A 14,763-nucleotide genomic window follows, 5' to 3' on the forward strand; every position below is an offset into this window, starting at 1 on the left:
AAACAATCAATGTAAATCTGATATTGTCAAGTTAAAAATGTAATTATTTGTGTATGGAGGGTGGATCATTATAAGATACTTGATCAGCCTGTTTCCCCAGGACAGTCGTCTTTTCATTCTGGCCAGTTAACACCGGCCCAGTGGCAAATTTACCTGAATGTCAAGGGCATGCTAATTTTAAAATATGTCCATTCATTATTAGCGTGTTTCTGTATGGAATGCAGGTACATTAGGAGACACAGGTCAGGTCATTATCGGCGTGAAAAAAGTTTGGTACGGCCAAATCGTGCTGGTGCCATCAACTGAACAAATAATATTTTGTTTAGTGTGTAACTTAAATATATTGTGTTTATGTAGATTGGTCTCTATAGAGCCCTGTTTAGTGTCTAACCTAAATATATATTGTGTTTATGTAGATTGCGCAGGCTTTGAACAAGGTTTTAGAAGCAACTAGTGTTTTCATGATACCAGAATTTTGACTTTGATACCAGGTTTAGTATCACGATGCGCAATACCAAAACGATACCACAGCAACAACAAAAATAACACATCTAAAGTCCCTGAATAACCACTGGGCTTTACATTGAACAATATGTTGATAATTGATAGTACGACTAAAATAACAAATTCTTTCAAAAATGTAACGCCCTATTAAATTACAGAAGAATCTTACATTTTCCTGATGCAAAACCATATCTGAGACTCAGAGCACTACATGGCCAAAAGTATGTGGACATCTGCTCATTGAACATCTCATTACAATGTCATAGGCATTAATGTGGAGTTGCCCCCCCCCTGCTGCTATAACAGCCTCCACTATTCTGGGAAGGCTTTCAACTAGATGTTGGAACATTGCACCGTTGACTTGCTTCCATTCAGCCACGAGAATTAGTGAGGTTGGGCTCTAATGTTGTGCGATTAGGCCTGGCTCTCAGTCAGCGTTCCAATTCATCCCAAAGGTGTTTGATTTGGTTGAGGTCAGGGCTCTGCGCAAGCCAGTCAAGTTCTTCCACCCGATCTCGACATACCGCTTCTGTATGATCTCGCTTTGTGCACGGGTACATTGTCATGCTGAAACAGGAAAGGGCAAAACCTGTTGCCACAAAGTTGGAAGCACAGAATCGTTTAGAATGTCATTGTATGCTGTAGCTTTAAGATTTCCCTTTACTGGAACTAAGGGGCCTAGTCCGAACCATGGAAACAGCCCCAGACCATTATTCCTCCACCAAACTTTACGGTTAGCACTATGCATTGGGGCAGGTAGCGTTCTCCTGGCATCGGCCAAACCCAAATTCATCCATCGTACTCATCACTCCAGAGAACGTGTTTCCGCTGTTCCAGTCCAACAGCGGTGAGCTTTACACCACTCCAGCCGACGCTTGGCATTGCGCATGGTGATCTTAGTCTTGTGTGCAGCTGCTCGGCCATGGAAACCCATTTCATGAAGCTCCCGACGAACAGTTATTGTGCTGACGCTGCTTCCAGATGCAGTTTGGAACTCTAGTGAGTGTTGCAACCGGTGACAGATGAGTTTTACACGCTTCTGCACTCTGTGGTCCTGTTCTATGCGCTTGTGTGGTCTACCACTTTGCAGCTTAGCCGTTGTTGCTCCTAGACGTTTCCACTTCACAATAACAGCACTTACAGTCAACCTGGGTAGCTCTAGCAGGGCAGAAATTTGACGAACTGACTTGTTGTAAAGGGTGGCGTCCTATGACGGTGCCACTTTTAAAAGTCACTGGGCTCTTCAGTACGTGCCAATGTCAATGGAGATTGCATGGCTGTGTGCTCGATTTTATACACCTGTCAGCAATGGGTGTGGCTGAAATAGTAGAATCCACTAATTTGAAGGGGGTGTCCACATACTTTTGGCCATGTAATGTATCTGTGTTTATTTACTAAACTTTGGACAAAATATTGGGTCAGATGACATTCATTAGATACATGATTCATTATACATTACAGCTAAATAATTTAATTTGCTAAATTAAGTTTAGTTCCAAAACAACATTAAAAACACTATGAAGGTCATTTCTGAAGCTTCTATATTACAATAGTCTACACACCATAGAAATACAATAGATTTTACACAGCATACTACGATTCCCATAGTGCATTTCAACTCCCATCGTGCAATGCTCCGCCCAGGCTGCTGGCTGGCTACTGCTAGCAAGCCCAGACAAACGCAAAGTACTCTTAATACACTGCTCAAAAAAATAAAGGGAACACTTAAACAACACAATGTAACTCCAAGTCAATCACACTTCTATGAAATCAAACTGTCCACTTAGGAAGCAACACTGATTGACAATAAATTTCACATGCTGTTGTGCAAATGGAATAGACAAAAGGTGGAAATTATAGGCAATTAGCAAGACACCCCCAAAAAAGGAGTGATTCTGCAGGTGGTGACCACAGACCACTTCTCAGTTCCTATGCTTCCTGGCTGATGTTTTGGTCACTTTTGAATGCTGGCGGTGCTCTCACTCTAATGGTAGCATGAGACGGAGTCTACAACCCACACAAGTGGCTCAGGTAGTGCAGTTCATCCAGGATGGCACATCAATGCGAGCTGTGGCAAAAAGGTTTGCTGTGTCTGTCAGCGTAGTGTCCAGAGCATGGAGGCACTACCAGGAGACAGGCCAGTACACCAGGAGACGTGGAGGAGGCCGTAGGAGGGCAACAACCCAGCAGCAGGACCGCTACCTCCGCCTTTGTGCAAGGAGGTGCACTGCCAGAGCCCTGCAAAATGACCTCCAGCAGGCCACAAATGTGCATGTCAGCATATGGTCTCACAAGGGGTCTGAGGATCTCATCTCGGTACCTAATGGCAGTCAGGCTACCTCTGGCGAGCACATGGAGGGCTGTGCGGCCCCACAAAGAAATGCCACCCCACACCATGACTGACCCACCGCCAAACCGGTCATGCTGGAGGATGTTGCAGGCAGCAGAACATTCTCCACGGCGTCTCCAGACTCTGTCACGTCTGTCACATGTGCTCATGTGCTCAGTGTGAACCTGCTTTCATCTGTGAAGAGCACAGGGCGCCAGTGGCGAATTTGCCAATCTTGGTGTTCTCTGGCAAATGCCAAACGTCCTGCACGGTGCTGGGCTGTAAGCACAACCCCCACCTGTGGACGTCGGGCCCTCATACCACCCTCATGGAGTCTGTTTCTGACCGTTTGAGCAGACACATGCACATTTGTGGCCTGCTGGAGGTCATTTTGCAGGGCTCTGGCAGTGCACCTCCTTGCACAAAGGCGGAGGTAGCGGTCCTGCTGCTGGGTTGTTGCCCTCCTACGGCCTCCTCCACGTCTCCTGATGTACTGGCCTGTCTCCTGGTAGCGCCTCCATGCTCTGGACACTACGCTGACAGACACAGCAAACCTTTTTGCCACAGCTCGCATTGATGTGCCATCCTGGATGAACTGCACTACCTGAGCCACTTGTGTGGGTTGTAGACTCCGTCTCATGCTACCACTAGAGTGAGAGCACCGCCAGCATTCAAAAGTGACCAAAACATCAGCCAGGAAGCATAGGAACTGAGAAGTGGTCTGTGGTCACCACCTGCAGAATCACTCCTTTTTGGGGGGTGTCTTGCTAATTGCCTATAATTTCCACCTTTTGTCTATTCCATTTGCACAACAGCATGTGAAATTTATTGTCAATCAGTGTTGCTTCCTAAGTGGACAGTTTGATTTCACAGAAGTGTGATTGACTTGGAGTTACATTGTGTTGTTTAAGTGTTCCCTTTATTTTTTTGAGCAGTGTATATTGTCATATATTTAATCGAGTGTATTTCACATTTACTTTTGGGTTGTAATCGTATTATAATGCTCACATGAATATCATGCTGAATATATGTTCATGTCATTGTCACTCAAATTATTCAATTTTTGTGGTGGGAGCTAAAACCTCCCAAGCACTACTTTAACACCTTTAGCTTAGTAGTTTCGGTAGGCCGACCCTCATCTACTCTGTAAGTAAAGTATGCCCATACTTTGCTTCTGGAGCCAGTTGTCAACAATCTGCGGGCGTGGAGGTGTGATGTTTTCCTTAGAAGAAGCCATGCTGTCGGCGTTCTCTCTCCTCTCACTTGCTTCTCAAATGTGGCTCGGACTGCATCAGCTACATGCACAAGTAGCCTGGCTAGCTTACTACTGCCCCCTAGAGAAGACAAGTATCCTGGCTAGCTTACTACTGTCCCCTAGAGAAGACAAGTAGCCTGGCTAGCTTACTACTGCCCCCTAGAGAAGACAAGTAGCCTGACTAGCTTACTACTGCCCCCTAGAGAAGACAAGTAGCCTGGCTAGCTTACTACTGTCCCCTAGAGAAGACAAGTAGCCTGGCTAGCTTACTACTGTCCCCTAGAGAAGACAAGTAGCCTGACTAGCTTACTACTGTCCCCTTGAGAAGACAAGTAGCCTGGCTAGCTTACTACCTTGAAGACAAGTATCCTGACTAGCTTACTACTGCCCCCTAGAGAAGACAAGTGGCCTGGCTAGCTTACTACTGCCCCCTAGAGAAGACAAGTAGCCTGGCTAGCTTACTACTGCCCCGTAGAGAAGACAAGTAGCCTGGCTAGCTTATTACCGCCCCCTAGAGAAGACAAGTAGCCTGGCTAGCTTACTACCGCCCCCTAGAGAAGACAAGTAGCCTGGCTAGCTTACTACCGCCCCCTAGAGAAGACAAGTAGCCTGGCTAGCTTATTACCGCCCCCTAGAGAAGACAAGTAGCCTGGCTAGCTTATTACCGCCCCCTAGAGAAGACAAGTAGCCTGGCTAGCTTACTACCGCCCCCTAGAGAAGACAAGTAGCCTGGCTAGCTTACTACCGCCCCCTAGAGAAGACAAGTAGCCTGGCTAGCTTACTACCGCCCCCTAGAGAAGACAAGTAGCCTGGTTAGCTTACTACCGCCCCCTAGAGAAGACAAGTAGCCTGGCTAGCTTACTACCGCCCCCTAGAGAAGACAAGTAGCCTGGCTAGCTTACCACCGCTCCCTAGAGAAGACAAGTAGCCTGGCTAGCTTACTACCGCCCCCTAGAGAAGACAAGTAGCCTGGCTAGCTTACTACCGCCCCCTAGAGAAGACAAGTAGCCTGGCTAGCTTACTACCGCCCCCTAGAGAAGACAAGTAGCCTGGCTAGCTTACTACCGCCCCCTAGAGAAGACAAGTATCCTGACTAGCTTACTACCGCCCCCTAGAGAAGATTTAGACAAATTACTAGACAGACTGGTTCCTATCAATCCGTATATGACGTGAGACACATTTGACAGAAGGTCCTGAAAGTAAGATTCTTTCTGTTTGTCATGTTCTAGTATCGAAAAAGTACAGCACTTTCGGTATACCAGGCAGCAACTCAGTTATTTAAAACACTTTGTTCTTTTACTTAATAACTTAAGGATATTGTATTTTTGTGTAGATTGCATGGGCCTTGAACAAGGGTATAAAGGCGACCCATAAGAAGTTCTGGGACATGGAGCGAGGCGTCACCTACATCCCCTGGAGCAAAGTGAAGATGGAGGAGCTGGAGGGGTACAGAGAGGGAGGCATGCTGGACGCAGACACACTCTGTCCAGGTGAACATCTGACTAATGTCTTCTACAACCGCAGCACTGTCTGCTTTGGGTGGATCTCAATTGTCTTCCTTGATTCCTCTCCTCGCCTCCTTCTCAAAATGCATTGGAGAAGAAGATTTCTGGTTCCTCTCCTCAGACCTCCTCCAATGCACTTTGAAGAAGGATGTGAGGAATCAAGGGGTCCCTGTTGAGATTCACCCTCTGTCTAGATGTGGAATTATTGTGGCCTGGAGTTTTTCCTGAACTCTCAACTTGACTCGTAAAAAAACTGGCCTATAACTTTTCCTAGTTAGGTCAAGTGGTCTGAAGAAATTCCTGTCTAAGTCAGAAGTATTGGACACGGAGTTGATCTATATCTATCTCTACATTGCTGGTGTAGCTAGCCTGTTTAAAGTGTATAATTATTCCTGATTGATTGGTCTGTTTGTCAGAGTGGGGAGATGACGTGAAGGAGCTGACTAAACCAGGAGTACTGAACAATGGAGGCGGAGTGGACCCCATGGAGACCGAGGGAGCTGCCACCGCCCACGTACAGGTAACACCCGCTACAGGGGACCCAATGAAACACACCTCAGACAGCAGGGTCCCAATGAAACACACTAGTCTGGGTGTTCTGTCTCACCATAGTATCTCACCATCTTTTTTCTTGGGAAACAGAGTTTATCCTGAGGATTTGTGCCTTAGTTGTCAGTTTTCTGTATTTGTTTATTAAAATTGCAGGTTTTCTAAGTATTGGTATAGAAATGCATACACTTTTCCTCAACACAAATGCAACAATGTGAGAAAGTGGATTAATAAAAAACGATTTTACTAGTATCATGGCATGGGTGACTAGTATTTCACAGGTTTTCACTCACCTCAGTACATCACCTATATAAAAACAAAGGTCCGTATTGAAAGGCTGTTGTATAGCTTTCCTCCTGTAGTAAGTCAACCAGTCTGCATGCAATGATCCAGTTTCTGCCTACACAACACCTTTTTACTGAGTTTCACAATACTCCCCAATAAATGGAAAGGTTACGTTACTAGTCAATACTTGTCTTTTCACTTGTCTAATCAAAAAAAGGTGCCTTCCTGATATTCCCTGATAGTAAGATATTAGGTGGGATCTAGGGATGTGACAAATGGAACATTTTTGATAATGTTTAAATGGCTATTTTTGTAGAGTTTTTCCAACAATTTCAATGCAGCTGCACTGCTGCCAGATATGGTTTGGGTCTCACAGTACGTCCCTTTTCAGATGGTTTAACTATTACACCTGTACTGCCATTAATGTTCCTCCATTCCACCTTGTGGTTTGGGTCTCACAGTACGTCCCTTTCAGATGGTTTAACTATTACACCTGTACTGCCATTAATGTTCCTCCATTCCACCTTGTGGTTTGGGTCTCACAGTACGTCCCCTTTTCAGATGGTTTAACTATTGCACCTGTACTGCCATTAATGTTCCTCCATTCCACCTTGTGGTTTGGGTCTCACAGTACGTCCCCTTTTCAGATGGTTTAACTATTGCACCTGTACTGCCATTAATGTTCCTCCATTCCACCTTGTGGTTTGGGTCTCACAGTACGTCCCCTTTTCAGATGGTTTAACTATTGCACCTGTACTGCCATTAATGTTCCTCCATTCCACCTTGTGGTTTGGGTCTCACAGTACGTCCCCTTTTCAGATGGTTTAACTATTGCACCTGTACTGCCATTAATGTTCCTCCATTCCACCTTGTGGTTTGGGTCTCACAGTACGTCCCCTTTTCAGATGGTTTAACTATTACACCTGTACTGCCATTAATGTTCCTCCATTCCACCTTGTGGTTTGGGTCTCACAGTACGTCCCTTTTCAGATGGTTTAACTATTACACCTGTACTGCCATTAATGTTCCTCCATTCCACCTTGTGGTTTGGGTCTCACAGTACGTCCCCTTTCAGATGGTTTAACTATTGCACCTGTACTGCCATTAATGTTCCTCCATTCCACCTTGTGGTTTGGGTCTCACAGTACGTCCCTTTTCAGATGGTTTAACTGTTACACCTGTACTGCCATTAATGTTCCTCCATTCCACCTTGTGGTTTGGGTCTCACAGTACGTCCCCCTTTCAGATGGTTTAACTATTACACCTGTACTGCCATTAATGTTCCTCCATTCCACCTTGTGGTTTGGGTCTCACAGTACGTCCCCCTTTCAGATGGTTTAACTATTACACCTGTACTGCCATTAATGTTCCTCCATTCCACCTTGCAAAAGTTTGGATTTCCTTCTCATTTAACTTCTCATAGTGTTGCCATACAGGACTTCCCTGCTGTCGCTTGCCTTCCTCTGCCATTTTTACCAACTGTTAACGACGATGACGTAGTGGTGGAGCGTCATCCCCCAAAATTAATTGATTTCTCGACACCTTGCATGTCGACTCCCGGCGTCAAGATTTGATTCTGCTAAGAAACGTTTTTACGGTTCAGTGTTTTGGGAGAGGAGAGACTAGTTGCTGTACTTCGCAGAACACAAACTCACATCTTTCATAGCGAGCTAGCGAGGGACTGAACGAGAGGAGTGGCACAGTATTGGCAGGTCAGCCACCAGTCAGAATCCTGCATTAGGTCTATCTATCAGTATAGACAGGTCGACCACCAGACAGTCAGAACCGTGCATTAGGTCTATCTATCAGTATAGACAGGTCGACCACCAGACAGTCAGAACCGTGCATTAGGTCTATCTATCAGTATAGACAGGTCAGCCACCAGACAGAACCCTGCATTAGGTCTATCTATCAGTATAGACAGGTCGACCACCAGACAGTCAGAACCGTGCATTAGGTCTATCTATCAGTATAGACAGGTCGACCACCAGACAGTCAGAACCGTGCATTAGGTCTATCTATCAGTATAGACAGGTCAGCCACCAGACAGTCAGAACCGGGCACTAGGCCTATCTATCAGTTTAGACAGGTCAGCCACCAGACAGAACCGTGCATTAGGTCTATCTATCAGTATAGGCAGGTCAGCCACCAGACAGTCAGAACCGTGCACTAGGTCTATCTATCAGTATAGGCAGGTCAGCCACCAGACAGTCAGAACCGTGCACTAGGTCTATCTATCAGTATAGGCAGGTCAGCCACCAGACAGTCAGAACCGTGCACTAGGTCTATCTATCAGTATAGGCAGGTCAGCCACCAGACAGAACCGTGCATTAGGTCTATCTATCAGTATAGACAGGTCAGCCACCAGGCAGACAGAACCGTGCATTAGGTCTATCTATCAGTATAGACAGGTCAGCCACCAGACAGAACCCTGCATTAGGTCTATCTATCAGTATAGACAGGTCAGCCACCAGACAGATCCCTGCACTAGGTCTATCTATCAGTATAGACAGGTCAGCCACCAGACAGAACCCTGCACTAGGTCTATCTATCAGTATAGACAGGTCAGCCACCAGACAGTCAGAACCGTGCATTAGGTCTATCTATCAGTATAGACAGGTCGGCCACCAGACAGTCAGAACCGGGCACTGGGTCTATCTATCAGTATAGACAGGTCAGCCACCAGACAGAACCCTGCACTAGGTCTACCTATCAATATAGACAGGTCAGCCACCAGACAGTCAGAACCGTGCACTAGACCTATCTATCGGCAAATCAAAAGCTGTATGTCGCAAAGGAATGCTGTCTCGCAATTTCTTGACTTACAACTTCAGTAAAGCAGGGCCTATCATTTAATGAATAGGCCAAGATGATTCAAAACGCAACAGACCAAAGACTGAACACACACTGGCATCGTTAGCAAAGAGAAAGAGCAGGCGAGCCAGCGTGAGGAAGAGAGCAGGCGAGCCAGCGTGAGGAAGAGAGCAGGCGAGCCAGCGTGAGGAAGAGAGCAGGCGAGCCAGCGTGAGGAAGAGAGCAGGCGAGCCAGCGTGAGGAAGAGAGCAGGCGAGCCAGCGTGAGGAAGAGAGCAGGCGAGCCAGCGTGAGGAAGAGAGCAGGCGAGCCAGCGTGAGGAAGAGAGCAGGCGAGCCAGCGTGAGGAAGAGAGCAGGCGAGCCAGCGTGAGGAAGAGAGCAGGCGAGCCAGCGTGAGGAAGAGAGAGGAGGGGTCAGGCAGAAAGAACTGTGAACATATGTCTTGGTAATCTGTATCTTTTGCACTCTTGCACGCCTCGCAAATTCACCAAAGTAGCCTAAAGTTCACCTCTTCCTCTCCTGGTTTTATTTAAATGACACCCCCCCCCCCCCCCCCCAGGCCTTTTATAGCCTAACGTCTAGTTGGGCTGGAACACAGACAATCATGTTTTGTGATGACTGTTGCACTGTGATTTTAACAGATTTTTCCAGTTAGGGACTTTTCTCAATGGTTCCAAATTTCGTTTTAACGTTGACCCTTCTAGTAGGGCCGCGTTGGTCACTGATACAGACGATAAACAGTTTTGCATAAAAATAAAACCTTTTTATGAAGCTGATTTGAGTTTGGAATATGGATTTTCCTTCCATTTTTGAGTGTACCACCTGGTGTTCGGCTCCCTCAATGATTGATTTTTCACCATATCAATAATCAGCTGCTGTTCAAAGTCCTTATTTCCTTTTTTTTGTGTGTTTTCAAGCCAAATATATTGACATTCTAATTCGATTGACATTAGTTTGAACGGAATGTAATTGTGAGACTCAGAGGACTGCGTGCCCTCACCTCATGACTGTGACAATCACACCGTTCTGTCATGGGCAGGCTGGTGCAGATGGACATGAAGTCCACTCAGTTTGTATATACTTCCTAGCATGACGGAGGCAGAATGATCTATGCTATCATGAAGATAATTGAACAAGCGTAACATTTGACTCTCACTTAACCCAGAACTTAAAAATATGTTTCACTTTTGAGATGATCCCATTGGAAGGAATCACCTGTTCCACATTCCTTTAATACAGCGCATTTTGGAAAGTATTCAGACCCCTTGACTTGTTCCACATTTTGTGGCGTTACAGCCTTATTCTACAATGGATTACATGTTATTTTTTCCCCTCATCAATCTACACACAATACCCCAAAATGCCAAAGCAAAAACAGGTTTTTAGACATTTTTGCAAGTGTATAAAAAATAAAGTAACTGAAATTACATGTAGATAAGTATTCAGACCCTTTTCTCAGTACTTTGTCGAGGCACCTTTTGGCAGCGATTACAGCCTGGAGTCTTCTTGGGTATGACGCTACAAGCTTGGCACACCTGTATTTGGGGAGTTTTTCCCATTCTTCTCTGCAGAGCCTCTCAAGCTCTGTCAGGATGGATGGGGAGCGTTGCTGCACAGCTATTATCAGGTATCTCCAGAGATGTTCAAGTCCAGGCTCTGGCTGGGCCCACTCAAGGACATTGATACATACTCCTGCGTTGTCTTGGCTGTGTACTTAGGGTCGTTGTCCTGTTGGAAGGTGAACCTTCGCCACGGTCGGAGGTTCTGAGCGCTCTGGAACAGGTTTTCATCAAGGATCTCTCTATACTTTGCTCCATTCATCTTTGGCTTGACCGTGACTAGTCTCCCAGTCCCTGCCGCAGAAAAACATCCACACAGCATGATCCTGCCACCACCATGCTACACCGTAGGGATGGTGCCAGGTTTCCTCCATATGTGACGCTTGACATTCAGGCCAAAGAGTTCAATCTTGTTTTCATCAGACCAGAGAATCTTGTTTCTCATGGTCTGAGAGACCTTTAGGTGCCCTTTGGCAAACTCCAAGCGGGCTGTCATGTGCCTTTTTACTGAGGAGTGGCTTCCGTCTGGCCACTCTACCATAAAGGCCTGATAGGTGGAATGCTGCAGAGATGGTTGTACTTCTGGAAGGTTCTCCCATCTCCACAGAGGAACTCTGGAGCTCTGTCAGAGTGACCATCGGGTTCTTGGTCACCTCCCTGATCAAGGCCCTTCTCCACCAATTGTTCAGTTTGGCAGAGCGGCCAGTTCTAGAAAGATTTGGTGGTTCCAAACGTATGTAATGTGACATTTTCAGTGTTTTATAAAAAATGTATTCCTTTGTCATTATGGAGTATTATGTGTAGATTGATCACTTAAAAAAATAATTATTTAATCCTTTTTAGAATATGGCTGTAATGTAACAAAATGTGGGAACGGGGAAAGGGTCTTTCTGATTGCACTGTAATGCTCACAACACAAAAATAATCACATGATTTATTATTCAAAAGATATTAGCAGATGGATTGCTTCACATCAAGTTTGACCTGTTAGTTGCATCGTGTGTGTATATAGATAGGTTGAACCAGAGGCTGGTTCTTGGTACAAGGCAGATCAGGGTTCTACTACTATGGACAATTGTGCTTGTAACTGTGTTCCTAGTTCTTGCACACAAACATACATGAACCTGAACGTTGTGGCGTGTGCAGCAATCAAACACAACACAAGTTCATGGTTGTCTTCAGACGCAGGCTTGGGATTTTATTATTTTTTAGAAGGGATTAATGAAAACATGCTCACTAGAAGGAAGAGAAGATAATCCCATCTAAATGTCAGCTTTTTCCGTTTTTACAACATTTCTGGAAAAGGTAGCGATTTCCTGCAATAATTTATCAACAGAATATATATATATGTAGGTAAATAATATGCGTTGTCAAACCTTCCTAAAACATCTATTACAATAATTAGTAACTTCAACATAGAACAGTTGTGTATGACACGTAATGTTTCTCACTACGTTTATTATACGTTTTCAAGATACTTCATAGCACCTAGTTCAGTATCGGGGCCATACAGTCTAACCCTGAAACCCACTCCACCCTGACACGGACTCCCACGCTCCTCGACTGGTCTTATCTGCCGGCCTTTTATGTCAGTCAACTTGAGGTTATCACCCAGGTAGGTGAAATGAGGTGAACCCTGGAAGGTGATACTTTTAGCCACCCTAACAGCGTTCAACAAAGACACCAGCAGTGGCTACAATATATATTATTTTGTAGTCCTGTTCTGTGGCTCCAATTGACACTGTGTCAGGATCGTCAGTGTCACGAGGCCTCACTAAGGTGAGTGTTTCTGGATGTGGAATATGGATATCGCAGGTCCGTTCCTCGCTGGGACTAATACTGAGGAACTTCTCCAGTGGCTGACAGGTAAAGGTGATGCTCCCTCCCCCGTTGGAATTTACTGGATTGTTCTTGTGACATATTGGGGGGGGGGGGTCAAGTCCCAGAAACAACTGAACGAGCCACAGTTACTCTAATCTATCACAATTCAAGTTGCCACAAATGACCTGAAAATGGCGTCCGAGCAGAACAGTTGTTAGTTGTCATTATGCTGTTCCTGCGATATCAGATATCTTTATTGCTCAATTTACAATATTCCAGTGTTTTATTTGTGTTAGGGCTCTCGTGAGGAGCTCCCTGTGGGCCAAAGACACGAGGTGAGCTGAAACAATGTTTTTCTCAATGTCCAGGACTCCCAGCTGATCATAATGTATGAAATGAGCATTGCTCACGGTCTCACACTAGCCCTGGGGTTTTTCAGGCCTTATCAAACAATATTGATACGGTTACATACTTTGCGTAGTTGAAGAGGAAGATTCCTAAACACATTTATTCAACAGTAAGGAAATATACAGGATGTTTATCTACCCGACAGTGATCTCAAATGTCATGTTCTCAGTTCGGTTACGTTTAATCGGCAGAAAGTATAAACAATACGACTGTTGGCCACTAGGGTGGGGGGGGGGAACTGGCATTAGAGTTGTGGCTCTAGCAGGAACGAAGGAGGCAGACAGCCTGTGGGCCCCACGGTGGAGCGGCCCCACGGTGGAGCTCCACCACAGGATCCTCTGCCGGTGGAATCTGAGACCTGGGTAAGGATAAGACCCACTACCTCCCTGCGGTGGCACTGTGGCTGTGTGGTTATGTAGGAATTAATTCAGTTTTCATGTTATCAGAAGTGTACGGTATGCAAATGCATATAAATACTATATTGAGCACATAAACATTGCTGCTACTTTCATTGACTGGGTGAGATCCTTTTTGGATTTGGTGTACAGAATGAGTCTCGGGTTCGGGGTTCAGTTTTCATTATTTTTACTCAGACAAATAAGCAGTAAGGATATGATTGTTATTCGAGTCTGAGCGTGTTATATTTATGCTAAACTATTCATGAGTTTTTACAATTCAGCATTTTTCTGCCCATTTATTAGTTACATTTTTATTTGGGATCTTACTCCTCCACTAGTATGGTGTAGCTATAGGAAAGCTTGTCTACTAAAATACGGGACGGGAGGGGGGGGGGGGGCGCAGTGCTGGGGGGCAGTCGCTTACTGTCACAGATCTAGGATCAGCTTATCTAAAGATGTAAATCTGATCTTGGATCAGATTTCAGGGGGCAACAAAAACAATGTCCCACCCTGTAGGTTGAGTAAATGATATTACTAAGCTGTTCTCGAACATACTATGCCAGGACATGGAAATCGATTCTATCGTAGTCCATGTGGGTTTTAATGACATTGTGAAGGGCAGCTCTGAACAGTTGAAAACTGGATTTTAAAGAGCTGATTGACTCTCTGCTAGACACTAATAAAAGACCCATCATGTCTGGCCCTCTGCCATCTCTGAATCGTTGCATTGAACACTTTAGCAGGATTCTTTCTCTTCACAACTGGCTACGTGATTATTGCAATGCAGTGAGTTTAACTTTTGTTGACAATTTCGTTACCTTTTTGTCGACAAAACACGTTTTATAAGGAGGATGGGATCCACCCAAATCCTGTGGGATCCTGGATCCTTTCACAGCATTATAAGGCTGCGCTGAGACAATGACTTATCAATGACCCGAGCCCTGCTCAGTTAATCACTACCATTGTGTCACTGAGTTGTCATAATGCTTCAGCAAATATACATTACACCAGGGGGTGCTGGAAGACACAATGTAAGTAACCTAATTTATGTCCCTGTAACTGTCCTGAATGCCTCTGCTGATCCTACAGCTGTTGTATGCAGTAATCATGTGTCTATGAACCAGAGTTATACTGTTAGCACTGAGGCGGTGTGTCCGGGGAGGAAGTCCACTGTGAGCAGCTCACCCTGCACTAACATAAAGAACATGAGCATGTCTACCTCTGCTAAGCTTCCCAGTAAAGCAATGAAAACAAGCAAGCATCCCAGAAAAGTGCTAAAAAATAGCCCACGTTAACATATGTAGCTTAACAAACAACGTTCATGAAATCAATAATT

The 14,763-nt window shown here is 45.3% G+C and overlaps 1 protein-coding gene across 1 annotated transcript in view; it reads left to right on the forward strand.

Annotated features, from left to right (window-relative positions):
• Nucleotides 1-14,763, forward strand: part of LOC139548414 (SR-related and CTD-associated factor 4-like) — a 47,378-nt gene that overhangs the window by 16,216 nt on the left and 16,399 nt on the right. The window contains exons 11-12 of the mRNA XM_071358099.1: nt 5,422-5,578; nt 6,010-6,113. Of these exons, the coding sequence (XP_071214200.1) occupies nt 5,422-5,578; nt 6,010-6,113 (261 nt within the window). The remainder of the gene's footprint in view (nt 1-5,421; nt 5,579-6,009; nt 6,114-14,763) is intronic.

Source organism: Salvelinus alpinus, chromosome 21, assembly GCF_045679555.1.
Source record: "Salvelinus alpinus chromosome 21, SLU_Salpinus.1, whole genome shotgun sequence".
Lineage (NCBI taxonomy): Eukaryota > Metazoa > Chordata > Actinopteri > Salmoniformes > Salmonidae > Salvelinus > Salvelinus alpinus.